The sequence below is a fragment of the Mercenaria mercenaria genome, chromosome 10 (assembly GCF_021730395.1).
Source record: "Mercenaria mercenaria strain notata chromosome 10, MADL_Memer_1, whole genome shotgun sequence".
Lineage (NCBI taxonomy): Eukaryota > Metazoa > Mollusca > Bivalvia > Venerida > Veneridae > Mercenaria > Mercenaria mercenaria.
Genome location: NC_069370.1, coordinates 69,221,597 through 69,236,199, shown reverse-complemented (window position 1 = coordinate 69,236,199; position 14,603 = coordinate 69,221,597). Strand labels below are relative to the sequence as shown.

The following is a 14,603-nucleotide window of genomic DNA, read 5'->3' as shown; positions in this document are numbered from 1 at the left end:
CTAAGTCCAAAAGACAGGAACAACAAAGGGCAAAATTTAACCAAAAAGAAATGAAAAATTCTTACAAGGTACAGATATGTCAAAATACAATTAAAAATTGGAGGTACCATCCATGTTGTACCACAGAAAAGTGGTCTCGGTTTTTTACCTACGGCCAATAATAATAAAATTTCTTAATAAGCTATTTATAGTAACATAAAAGGGAAGTAACTGAAAAAAATTACTGTAGGTCAACAAAAGAAGGATCTGCCAAATATAAACAAGAGCACTGCAATCGACGCAAATGCAGAGCAATATACACATAAAAGAAGTCATATGACCTTTGACCCCTAAGTGTGACCTTGACCTTGAAGTGAGCCATCCAAATGCGCTCTGCACATTGTTTCGATGAGGTGAACATTTGTGTCAGGTTTCTTTGAAATCCTTCAACGGGTTCAACAGTTACAGAGCAGAAAGGAAATTGCTAACCAACAGACATACAGACTGACAGACACCGAGGCGATAACATAATATGTCCCTTCGGGCATATAAAAAGGAATCAAGATCTTATGGTGATACAAGTTGTGTGCAAGTTTGGTTAAAATCAAATATTAAATGAAGCTGCTATTAAGCCGAAAAGGTCAAAATAGCTAATTTTGGCCCTTTCAGGGGCCGTAACTCTGGAACTCATTTGGGGATCTGGCCGGTTCAAGAAAGGAACCAAGACCTTATGGTGACACAAGTTCTGTGCAAGTTTGATTAAATTCAAATAAAAAATGAAGCTGCTATTGTGCAGACAAGGTCAAAATAGCTAATTTTGGCCCTTTCAGGGTCCATAACTCTGGAACACATATTGGAATCTGGCCAGTTCAAGAAAGGAACCAAGATCTTATGGTGACACAAGTTGTGTGCAAGTTTGGTTAAATTCAAATCATAAATGAAGCTGCTATTGTGCAGACAAGGTCAAAATAGCTAATTCTGGCCCTTTCAGGGGCCATAACTCTGGAACCCATGAAGGAATCTTGAATCTTGAGCCAGTTGTCAAAAAAGCTAATTTTGGCCCTTTTAGGGGCCATAACTCTGGAACACATAATGGGATCTGGTCCTTTCAAGAAAGGAACTGAGATCTTATGGTGACACAAGTTTTCTGCAAGTTTGATTAAATTCAAATCATAAATGACACTGCTATTGTGCAGACAAGGTCAAAATAGCTAATTTTGGCCCTTTCAGGGTCCATAACTCTGGAACACATATTGGAATCTGGCCAGTTCAAGAAAGGAACCAAGATCTTATGGTGACACAAGTTGTGTGCAAGTTTGGTTAAATTAAAATCATAAATGAAGCTGCTATTGTGCAGACAAGGTCAAAATAGCTAATTCTGGCCCTTTCAGGGGCCATAACTCTGGAACCCATGAAGGAATCTTGAATCTTGAGCCAGTTCAACAAAGGAACCAAGATCTCACGGTGATACAAGTGGTGTGTAAGTTTGGTAAAAATCAAATCATAAATGAAGCTGCTATTGTGCAGACAAGGCCAAAATAGCTAATTTTGGCCCTTCAGGGGCCATAACTCTGGAACCCATAATGGGATCTGGCCGGTTCAAGAAAGGAACCAAGATCTTATGGTGATACAAGTTGTGTGCAAGTTTGGTTAAAATAAAATCATAAATGAAACCACTATCGTGCAGACAAGAAATTGTTTACGCACAAAAAGGGGCAATAACTCTAGAACCAATGATGGGATCTGGCCAGTTTTTGAAAGGAACTGAGATATCATGCCAATACAAGTTTTGTACAAGTTTGATCAAAATTGCTTGCAAAATGTTGTCTCTATCTTGTTCATAAGAAATTGTGGACGGACAACGGACGGACGAAGGGCGATCACAAAAGCTCATCCTGTCACTATGTGACAGTTGAGCTAAAAACATCAGGGAGAACATACATATGTCTCACCAAAGACTGAACAACCCCCCTGATCAGTAGATCTATGCTCTTAAGCTAAGCGGGCTGGAATTGAGAAATGAGCTGAACTAACTTTATATATAAGCAAATTCTGGATCTATAATATTTTCACATACCTTTCCATCGTTCTCATTATATACGAGTGCCTCTTTGTAGAATGTGATAGCCTTGTCATAGTCTCTCTGGTTGTTTGTGTGTACAGCCATCTGGCAACATATACTGGAACAGACAAAACAGTTATGTTCAGGAACAATAAATCAGTTCTGTACAGTAAAGAACATCTCAAGCTACATTTTATTGAATATTAAAAAAAGAATTAAGACATATATGTGATTAAAGGACTAGCAATAACTGCAGAAGAAAAGGCTTTTGACTCACTGAACAGGTTTGTGATTAGATGAGAGATGAAATAAAGATGGTGAAAGTATAACTTACTCTGCTGCTAGTTGTTTCTGGGCAGTGACAGCATCTGGCTGCTCCAACTGAACTCTCTTTAATACCCTAAAGTAAATCATAGAACAATATAAATATTATATTTCCACATTCCATTTTCAAATATTCTAGATAGCTTCATTATCATGAGCTAGCTCTGCTGATCATTCATGAGGATGTTTTGACTTTGAGTAAATAGACACAACATAGGTCATATGGTCCCTTTTTCAGCTTTTTTGACAATGGAAGAAGACCTCTGTCGCTGCTTCTGCTGCCACAGGCATTAGTTCATGTATGGGTGGGCACCACGGTATAACCACTGGATTTCGTATGTGAACTGGATGGCCTTCTCATTTTGAAATCTATACCCAGAGGTTTCAAACCCAAAATCCTAATGGGTACCGTAGATACCCATGTATAATGCACACCCGTGTATAATGCGCACCCCCGATTTTGGCCAAAAATCCTGGGAAAAAAACATTTTTGGTCAATTTTGAGGTGGATGGAAAACGAAAGTAGAGTTTACATTGACACCGGTAATAAATTTTATTTCCGCGGCGGAAAGCAGCATCAGTCTCACGGTACTATCGATTCTTGTTTTCTCAAAAATAAAACCAGTAAAATATTGTTTTATTTGTTGTTTTACTTTTTTAATTAACTATTTTGAATAAATAAACAGTAGCTGATTCAATATTTCGGAATGGTATCTTTCAAAATGACATGAGCTTCTCAATTCAAACCAATAACAAAAGGTGTGATAGTCTTTTTGTCACGATCAAATTGCCAGTAATTACCGGCAATTAACGTGTCCCCTCGTGTCAATTATGTTGTTCACAGTTTGATCTCGGTTAAAGATAATTCTCGATCTTTAATTAGTATCATAATTTTTGTGATTTATTAACATTTCTTTCATCAAAATACTTTTAAATTTATATGAAATTAATTTTGTTTGAAAGAAAAATAAACCATCCGATCTTTTACGGAAAAATCTTTGATTTTAGCGGTGACAGTAAGCGCGGGGAGTAGTTTCCCTTTACCAAAATGGCGAACATCGGTAACAAACTTGTTTTGAAGTTGGAAAATTGTCTATACCTGTGTATTATGCGCACCCACGATTCGGGGGTGGTCCCGGGGGTCAAAAAACTGCGCATTATACATGGGTATCTATGGTAAATGACTTAATTGTTCTCCAATATCTTTAATGCTAAAGCTAGATATTCCCAGAAGACAATTAAAATCAATAAGATTTAAGCAATTAAACAATAATGAGTTTGTACAAAATTACTTCTTGTCCACTGAACATGATACTTAAAATGACAAAAATAGGAAAAGCTCAATTCTATTATATAACTGTGATTACCTGGCCTGCATTTCTCTGGCTTTTGTCAGTGAAAGCATAGCATCCTCCAGTCTGTCAGATTTCTCATAGACCTTGGCCAGTAACACCATATACTTTGTATGATCCATCATTATGTCTAACTCACCATCTATAGAAGTTAAAATAAGAAAAGGTTTATTATTCTTGGCTCATAGACCAGTATTAAAAAAGAATAACAGTACCGGTATATATTATTATAAAGAATGACATTATTATAAAGAATGACAGTACCGGTATACATTATTATAAAGAATGACAGTACAGGTATATATTATTATAACTGAGCCGCACAACGAGAAAACATAGTGCATTTGCAACCAGCATGGATCTGGACCAGGCTGCGCACCTGCGCAGTCTAGTCAGGATCCATGCTGTTTGCTAACGGTTTCTCTAATTGCAATAAGCTTTGAAAGTGAACAACATGGATCCTGACCAGACTGTGCGGGTGCGCAGGCTGGTCTGGATCCATGCTGGTCGCAAATGCACTATGCTGGTTTTCTCATGGTGCAGCTCATATGTTTCCTTGTATAAATCGCCAGTCTACAGTAAGTGCTATTGACCAGTCTACATTTCATCACAAAATTTTGCTTGGCTAAAGTCAAATCTAGACAAAAGTTTGTTTCTGATTTAATGTACTAACCATTTACTGAATTGCTTGCCAGTTTTGCTGTATGTGTCACAAGTTGACAATTATAGTAAATATTCTGCCATGTGAACCAATTCTAATTCTAAACATTAAAATTTTTTATTCCCTTGAAATATTTTACAGTATGCAATTTTCAATAGGACATTAAATACAGTTGAATTTAAATGAAATTTTATTTGTGTAATTTTTTTAGTCCTTACTCTGTTCCTCTTCCAGGGCCACTTTGAGGACTTTCTCTGCCTTGTCATACTGTCTCAGTTTCAGCAACAGCTCAGCCAAGTCATATCTGTGTACAGAATGTAAGTATTTCATAAAACTGATTAAAATTTATAAAATCTGCTTCTTTGCAAAGAAAATACGAGCTAACAGTCAACTGATGTAAACTGATGTTCCCTGAATATATCTCAGGTGCAGGAAACACAACAACAATTGCTTAAAGGAGGGGAAAAAATAAGACTTCAAGAGATTGTTTTCAGTAAAAGTGCATGTCTCTCCTCCATACTTCTTCATTTAAACGAAACTTAAACCATACCATATTTGTGATAAAGTTGGGAGATTTTTTGAAAATAAAATGGGAAATGGCCAAAATTATATATTTACTCTTACCCTGCTAAATTTCTATAATGATCTTGTCCAACTTTCAATTTGAACAGTACTATTAATTGTTAAAAGGGGTGCTTACCAAAAAGATATTGACTGAATGGCGAACAGTGCAGACCATGATGAGCCTGCATGGATGTGTAGGCTGATCTTGGACTGCACTGGTCACAAAGCCAGAATCACTTGCCGCCAGCAGGCTAAGGGTTAAGAAAAACTAATCTACAAAAATTAATCAAGAGCCATTGTAAAACACATATGCCCCACATGATGGCCTGTCACAGGAAACTAGGTATGTAATTTTCAGTATTCAGTGTTCTGTCTAGATGCCCGTAATAACTACAATAATTATCAACTGACTACAGGCGATCACAGTATAAAGTTTAATGGCTGCAAGTCTAAGCATATTCAGAAATACATGTGGTTTTCAGTCACACAACGTCATTGTAAATTTTATCTTGAACAAACCTATTCATCCCAGTTATTTAAGGAGTAATCTACTGACCACAGCCAATCCTTCTATTAGGTTAAAGCTGCAGGTCCCAGCTTGCTCCATGCAACTGACCAGAAACAATTTACAGTTTCAATGTCTCTGTGACCTCAACCTCTGATGTTAGTAACCTCTTTAACAAAAGGAATTATCAAATAGTAAAGACAATCATCCTGTAGAGTTTGAAGGCTGTAGGCCAAATATGTTCAAATAATGCTCAGGATATTGATCTCAGAAAGAAGGTAACTGTGAACTTGACCTTTAATATAATTTTTAAATCTGGCGGTCTAAGGACCAAGAATTCTCCAGTTCATGACCAGAAACCAGCAGTCTCAAGGTCAATGTGACCTTAATGTTTGACAGACTGACCCCAAAATAACAGTTTTCTTCTAGCATTAGGCAGGGGTCACGCTGTCAATCGCCACTTGAGCCATTTGCGACAAAAAAATTAAATGTGGCTCCGAAATTTTCTAATTGGCGAAAATGGCCCGAAGCTATGTCTGTCTGCAAAACTACGAATTTTGCCAGATTTACGAACCAAAAGGTGTGAAAAATCGATAATCTGTGTAGAATTTTTTTATTTGATAGGCAGTTAACTGGCGATAATTAGATTATTGAACAACAAACTGGATAATTATAATCTTCATTTTGTGCACTTGATACGATTTTTTGAGCAGTCGGCCGTTAGACAAATTTTCTATGATTGCCGAGGGTTAGTTTGGGCAAAAACAAATAAAAATGCTTTAGACAAGCAGAAATTGTAAGTATTGAATAGCTATGATGATAGAAAAGCAATAAAACATAGGTATTTTATCAAATATTTAATTCTAACTTACGTTTTCCGAATTTGTCACCCGTTTCCGCGACTGTGATTTTCGGATATTTCTGTCATTTCTGACGAGATTTTTTAGTGCAATCTTAATTAAAAGCCAATAAAAGGTCTACATTTAAGAAAAATATGACAAATGCTGCAAAAGGAGCTCTTATTTTGAAGTAATTTTTGAGAATAAAACATGCGAAGGCATCTAACCCCACCCACTTACAGGCAATGTGCAAAATAAGACACTGTTAATTTTAAACAATTTTTTTTTCTTTTTTAACATCTTTAACTTAAATGTGATTTTCAGAATTTTTTTATTAAATGGCAGATGTTTATAAAAATGATAATTTTAGAAATTAACACAAATTGATTTTCTAAATAGCTTTTTAAAGGGTTACTAAGAAATATGTAATAACTACATTAATTTCTTGAGTAGTAAGAGTACTTTGGTACATATAATGTAGTCCTACAAGAATGTCAATGCTATGCGCTTCACCGTTGTTGGCCTCATAATTTTATCTTAGGAAATAGTGGCTCAGAGAAAAAAATTCCCAGTGTGACCCCTGATTAGGTGATGACAAGATATTGTCCAGTGAGTTTGAAGGCAGTAGACCTATGTGCTCTTTAGTTACTGATCAGAAACACATTTTACTCTCAAGGTCACTGTGACCATTACCTTTGACCTAAATTAACACGGATAAAGTTCTGACCAAAGCAATCATCCTATAAATTTTGACAGCTGTAGGTCTAATGGTAGTTCAGTTATGGAGCAAAAACAATAAATTATTAGTCTCTGGATCTCTATGACCTAGACTCCCAAAACAATATGGGTCATCAGTTATCTACTGAGTTCTGGTGAAGACAGGAAATAATTCCCAGTTGAAAAGCAGTAGAGGAGACCTGTGTATTCTTTACTTGTTGATCTGAAACACCTTTCACTCTATAGTAGTAGTAGTAGTAGCAGCATATATTACTACCTACTTTCACTACCTAGCTGACTGGGTGGGCCTTATTTAAGGCAAAAAGTCATTCTACAGTCACTAACTGCAAATGGACCAGATTCTGTAATTACACAGTAACAACTATTGAAGTGTTTTAAATGAAATATTCAACAAATTTTATTAAAGAGGACCAATCAAACAACAGCTTTACAGTAACAGTATAATCCATTGATAAACATGTGATATCATCTAACTGCTGGTAACATTATAAAATTCATTGATATTTTACCTCAGGAAACTCTGTCCTCCAGATCTTAGAGCTGCCTCATAGTAATTGATAGCCTGTAAGCAGATACAGTAAATATAATAGCAAATACAGATTGCTTCAAATAATTCTTTAATATTCAATGTAAGGATCATTCTAGAGGGTCATGTTTAAACAAGAGCTGTCGAGGGACAGCAACACTAGACTATTTGAAAACCTCGTAATCAGAATGTAAAAGAATAAATGCAAGAAAATAAATAAGAACAACAAGGAAAAATTGTGCTTAAAACGTAACTGAGAGTCATAAATTTCCTCCTCTCATGGAAAAAATAGATGTAACATTATTTCTGGCTTTTTTTTCTTATAAGAGGACCATGATATCATTTTGGAACCCTGACAAACTCCCACTCTGACATCTTGCTCATTTTTGCATGTCTTTTACTTTCATGTCACTACTACAGTAACTAACCTTGCCGTAGTTGTGTGTTTTCACCAGAGCTTGTCCTATCTTACTTGCCAATGTTCCGTCTTTAGGATTTTTCTTTAATGCTGACTCATAAACCTCAATAGCTTTCTCTGGCTGAAATTACAGTACAGACAAAAATGAGACATTTTACTTTTATATACCCAGCGGTGTTTTCTTGATATAGATCTAAAATAGTAAACTCCACAGGCAGCTTCACACAACAAAAATGAAAATGTTGCAGGCTTCGTTTGAGCCTGTTTATAGATGGTTGTGGAAATGCGAGCTACCGTCCATCTCTTTAGTCCTGGTTTGAACAGAACTCGACATTTAACACTTATTTCTGTAATTTTACGAGAACCCTAGCTACAAAGGACTTACTGTCTGACAGCTAGCATTCTGAGGAATTGAATGTTTATTTAATATGGTTTATAAGTGTTAAATGCCTCAACCATATTATAAAATAGCAGCTAATTAAACTTACTGGTGTTAATGTTCCATAACAATATTAGCTTATTCTCCACAAACAACAACCAAATAAATTACAGTGGTAGTTCTAATTGCTTCAGACAAACTATCATCTGTCAAATTTTTATGGACAATTTATGCATCCTGGATCAGACTTGCAACATCTTGATAGATTTTCTGCTATTTAATAAGCTAGCCAAACAAGCTGATATCAAAGTAGTGGATCAAAATAATGGAATATCACCTCCTGTATGCTCATGTAGGCGTCTCCTAGCAACAGACATGTATGAGGACTTGGGTGTTTATCTACCAACTCCCTGTAGCAACTAGCATACAACTTTTTATCTTTTCTTTGGTGAAGGTAAATATCTGCCATTTTCTCCCTGGCTTGTACGAAGTATGGCTGGTTTGGTCCAATGTTTCGTAACATTGTAAGTGCACTCTCAATATCACCCCGAGCGATGGACAGATCCGCATTTGATATTGTGATTCTCACTTCCTCTGGTGTCCCGTGAAAATCATTGATAGCATCTTGCATGATTTTAGCTGCTTCATGCTGTAAGGACAACAAAACATGCATCGTTTTAAATTACCTCATTTTCCAGCCACGAAAACAAAACATAATAATATAGAAATAATGTAAGTCTAACTACTAACAATCTGTAACTAATTCAAGATTAATTATTTGCTAATAATTAATTTTGGAAAAAAAAAGTTAACGTGGTTTCATATTACCGGTAAATGGAACATACTACCAACTTACCAAAGGATAAATGGTGGATTATTAGAGATTACTTTTGCATAAAATTCTGTGGGAACACGAATGTGTGTTTTAGAAATCAGTTTGCTGGGATAGTAATGATAATTTCACACTATGTTTTTAGATTTAAAACCACCTTTCAACTGTGATACAGTCATATAATTACAGTCATTTTAAACAGTGAGTCCCCAGTATATCCACTTTTAGTTGAAAGAATAAATATTTTTCTTTAGTCAAGACAGTGTCCTTCAACAAAAGACAGCTACTGAATTATGTGTGGTTATATGTACCTACCTGATTACCCAGCAACCTGTGAGCTTCTGCAAACTCCAGATATACAGACACCCTGTCATTAACACTGATACTGGTCTTAGCTGGCCGTCTAGAAGCTGCAGAACCAGCTCTACTACCTATAAATATATAACATCAGAGGTTATGTGTGTGTGTGTGTGTGTGTTCGGGTTTAACGTCTTTCTCAACAATTTTTCAGTCATATGAACGACGGTGTCTACTTGTAGCAGTGAGCACAATGCCCAACTTTATAGTGCTGCCTCACTGGAATATCACGCCGTAGACACATGACATGATACCCCACCCAGTCACATTATACTGACACCGGGCTGACCAGTCCTAGTACTATCCTCTTAATGCTGAGCACCAAGTGAGGAAGCTACTAGTACCATTTTTTAAGTCTTTGGTATAACGCGGCCAGGGATCGAACCCACGACCTCCCGCACTCGAAGCGGACGCTCTACCACTAGGCTAACAAGGCGGTACATCAGAGGTTATTCAAATGGATTAAATGTGATATTTAAGATAACATTTTCAAGTTACAAAAGGAAATAAATAAACTGAGGAATGAGAGAAAGGAATTTATAGTAAAAATATGCCACAGATGGTCAATATGATGCTTTGAGGTAAGTGGTGGTTTCGTGGTTAAGGTGTTGGCCATTCAATCCAAGGTCTTGGATTCAAACCCAAATGAGGTTACATTCACACCTTCCCATTTGACACCAGTACTTATTTTTCAAGGAAGCAGACTCTAAGTGATTCAATCAAGTTTCAAGCATTCATCATAATCAAGCTAAAATACATTAGATTAAACTAAAATAAAATGATACTTGAAGATCCATTGTTTAAGACAAATTTTTTACCATATTCTTTTTCAAAGTAAATAACTATGCTATTACCCCTATTTGCTGTCATGTGTATTAAAAAATATTTCAACAAATCTGAAGTTTCTGTAAAAGATTGCTCAGTGTCACTCAAGTTTTCCAGGTATTGCAATGATCCAAAAATAGACAATGGAAAATGGCTGGGAACCAAATGAACTGCTCAAGTAAGCCTTGATACTTAAACCATCTTTCTTTAAGTGAGCACTGTTTCACTGTAGTTTCATATGGTATGTTTTTACCTTTTTTGCTTTAAATGAAACCAATGTTTAGGTTCCTTATTCAAAGTCAGCAGTCAACAAAATTACTAATCTACTAGTAGATGAAACATCTAATTACAGCCAAGCTCCAGGTAGGTGAAAGTCTACATATGAATTTTGATAATTCATATCTATAAACCAACACATTCTCTGCACATACTACTGATTTCTTATAATGCAAATTCCATGATAAAAAGTCTAATCCCCAGTTTATACGTAGTACATTGCTTGAAGCGCTTGTTGAAAGTTCAATTTTATATTCCATCCAATAAAGTACTGGGACCTTGTGACATTACCTTTAATACCAGGTAGAGACATGGCCATCTGTAGTGTACGGACAGCTTCTTCATTGTCTCCTTGTTTCTTCTGGATCCTGGCTTTGATCAGGTGATAAAGAGGATGGTCCCTAACCTACAACAGAATATATCAGCCAGGTACCAGCTGGTGAAGCTATAAAACATTGGATGATTCCATTACATAAAGCAGTCACCCCAGGAGTTACATTTTTGTTTTCATACTAAGATTGTATTTCCTTAAAAATAAGTGATTTGTACATAAAAAGTGAAATAATTTTGTTCAAAGATTTTCAGAACCATCAACTGTCAATATTTCAAGTTATCACTGAAAACAAGAGGACCATGATGGTCCTGAATCGCTCACCTCTTCCCACATGATCCAGTTTTGAGTATGACGACGTTTTTTCTATTATTTGACATAGTGACCTAGTTTTTGAGCTCATGTGACCCAGTTTTGAACTTGACCTAGATATTATCAAGATAAAAATTCTGACCAATTTTCATGAAGATCCATTGAAAAATATGGTCTCTAGAGAGGTCACAAGGTTTTTCTATTATCTGACCTATTGACCTAGTTTTCGAAGGTACGTGACCCTGTTTTGAAATTTACCTAGATATCATCAAGGTGAACATTCTCACTAATTTTCATGAAGATCTCATGAAAAAATTGACCTCTAGAGAGGTCACAAGGTTTTTCTATTATTTGACCTACTGACCTAGTTTTTGAGGGCACGTGACCCACTTTCGAACCTGACCTAGATATCATCAAGATGAACATTCAGACCAATTTTCATACAGATCCCATGAAAAATATGGCCTCTAGAGAGGTCACAAGGTTTTTCTATTATTTGACCTACTGACCTAGTTTTTGACGGCACATGACCCACTTTCGAACCTGACCTAGATATCATAAAGGTGAACATTCTGACCAATTTTCATGAAGATCTCATGAAATATATGGCCTCTAGAGAGGTCACAAGGTTTTTCTATTTTTAGACCTACTGACCTAGTTTTTGATTGCACATGGCCCAGTTTCGAACCTGACCTAGATATCATCAAGATGAACACTCAGACCAACTTTCATACAGATCCCATGAAAAATATGGCCTTTAGAGAGGTCAAAAGGTTTTTCTATTATTTGACCTACTGACCTAGTTTTTGATGGCACGTGACCCAGTTTCGAACTTGACCTAGATATCATCAAGATGAACATTCAGACCAATTTTCATGAAGATCTTTGAAATAAATGGCCTCTAGAGAGGTCACAAGGTTTTTCTATTTTTAGACCTACTGACCTAGTTTTTGAAGGCACGTGACCCAGTTTCGAACTTGACCTAGATATCATCAAGGTGAACATTCTGACCAATTTTCATGAAGATCTTGTGAAATATATGGCCTCTAGAGAGGTCACAAGGTTTTTCTATTTTTAGACCTACTGACCTAGATTTTGATGGCACATGACCCAGTTTCGAACTTGACCTAGATATCATCAAGATGAACATTCTGACCAATTTTCATAAAGATCCCACAAAAAATGTGACCTCTAGAGTGGTCACAAGCAAAAGTTTACGGACGGACGGACGCACGGACGACGGACGCTGCGTTATCACAAAAGCTCACCTTGTCACTATGTGACAGGTGAGCTTAAAACTGATATCACCATAATCAGTAAGAGGAATTATTAACAGTCGTAACTCCAAGGGCCCTTTACTCTTGGCATGGCTTGGAACCTAAAACAAGAGCACCGCCTTGCGGGTGCTGACGCTCATCTGATTTTTTTTTGTGTAATAGAAATATTGTCCTACCCATGATTTTCTAAGTCTAAAAAGGGCCATCATTCTTGCAAAAAGCAGAATAGAGTTATGTTTCTTGATGTACAGTGTCCACTTACAATGGTGAAAAACTGTTGCAAGTTTTAAAGCAATAGCTTTGATAGTTTATGAGAAAAGTTGACTTAAACATAATACTCAACCAAGAAAATGATTTTCTAAGTCCAAAAGGGGTAATAATTATTGCAAAAAGCAGGATGGAGTTAGGTTGCTTGCTGTACAGGGTCAGCTTATGATGGTGAACAAGTGTTGCAAGTTTCAAAGCAATAGCTTAGATAGTTTAAGAGAAAAGGTTGACCTAAACATAAAACTTAACCAAGAAATCTGATATTTTCTAAGTCCAAAAGGGGCCATAAATCTTGCAAAAAGCAGGATGGAGTTATGTTTCTTGCTGTACAGGGTCAACTTATGATGGTGAACAAGTGTTGCAAGTTTTAAAGGAATAGCTTTGATAGTTTAGGATAAAAGCTGACCTAAACATAAAACTTAACCAAAAAAAAAGATTTTCTAAGTCCAAAAGGGGCAATAAATCTTGCAAAAAGCAAGATGGAGTTATGTTTCTTGATGTACAGGGTCTGCTTATGATGGTGAACAAGTATTCCAAGTTTCCAAGCAATAGCTTTGATAGTTTAGGAGAAAAGTTGACCTAAACATAAAATTTAACCAAGAAATCTGATATTTTTTAAGTACAAAAGGGGCCATAAATCTTGCAAAAAGCAAGATGGAGTTATGTTTCTTGCTATACAGGGTCAGCTTATGATGGTGAACAAGTATTCCAAGTTTCAAAGCAATAGCTTTGATAGTTTAGGAGAAAAGCTGACCTAAACATAAAACTTAACCAGGCAACGCCGACGCAGACGCCGACGCCGACAACTGCTCAAGTGATGACAATAACTCATCATTTTTTTTCAAAAAATCAGATGAGCTAAAAAAGCCATGGACATCTACACTTCATGGTGATGAAGTGTATAATGTTTTACAGTAATCCTGTGACAGCAGCTTATTGCAACGTACCAACTGACTGTATGACTGCAAGTATACAGTTCCACTGGAGTTCATTTGAAAATGCATGGACATCAACACTTCATAGATATCACGGATATATCGTTTCAAGGGAATCCTTTCAAAAATGTGAGAGCGGTTTTTTACAACAGACCACCTGACTGCATAACTGCAAATAAAATCACTCCTATATACCTCTTCTTTAAATTTTCTTTGAGACAATAAAAAAACAGAAATATTGCAGAATGGAAACATACCTCAAAATTGTGACTGAGACCAACTTCCAGTGACTGGTTGGCCAACTTAAAGTTGTTCTGGTGTAGATGTATCTGGGCCATCAGTATATGTCCATCAGAGTATGTGGGTTCTACATCAATACAGTGCTGTAATGTAGACTGGGCAGCATCTACATCTCCTGAAACAGTAATACATTCAACATCAGCAAATGCCAAATCCTGAGCATTTGAGAGACAATCAGCATTTTCGTTTACCATACATTTTGTACACTGATGGCTGAAAATAGTGCAAGGTTTTTTTTACTTAATTGATAAATCAATCTTTAGCATACTTTTTTTATAACGCTACATATATTCTTCTTCTGTGAGTGCTTGCAAAACTTTTGAACTAGCAGCATACTACTTATAGGCAGTATTTCTTATACATTTAGCAACAAAATACTTACATCCAGTCTAGATATATACGTTTTAATTTTCAAACCAGAAAAGACGTTTGACTATAAGCCATCTACCTCTCACTATATTTACTTACCAGAAAGACATTTGATGTTTCCCATTAGATACAATGCTTCCAATTAATCAAATAATAACATATCTCTATATTTACT

The 14,603-nt window shown here is 36.1% G+C and overlaps 1 protein-coding gene across 5 annotated transcripts in view; it reads right to left on the bottom strand.

The window, feature by feature from the left end:
• The window catches only part of LOC123561348 (tetratricopeptide repeat protein 21B-like), a 102,912-nt gene that overhangs the window by 67,995 nt on the left and 20,314 nt on the right, over positions 1-14,603 (bottom strand). For all 5 annotated transcript variants that reach the window (XM_053553289.1, XM_053553290.1, XM_053553291.1 and 2 more), the window contains 10 exons: positions 14,017-14,174; positions 10,929-11,043; positions 9,495-9,610; positions 8,685-8,996; positions 7,979-8,089; positions 7,534-7,586; positions 4,597-4,682; positions 3,733-3,859; positions 2,376-2,441; positions 2,057-2,159 (listed from right to left, as the gene is read on the bottom strand). In XM_053553289.1, coding sequence (XP_053409264.1) covers positions 2,057-2,159; positions 2,376-2,441; positions 3,733-3,859; positions 4,597-4,682; positions 7,534-7,586; positions 7,979-8,089; positions 8,685-8,996; positions 9,495-9,610; positions 10,929-11,043; positions 14,017-14,174 — 1,247 coding nt within the window. The remainder of the gene's footprint in view (positions 1-2,056; positions 2,160-2,375; positions 2,442-3,732; positions 3,860-4,596; positions 4,683-7,533; positions 7,587-7,978; positions 8,090-8,684; positions 8,997-9,494; positions 9,611-10,928; positions 11,044-14,016; positions 14,175-14,603) is intronic.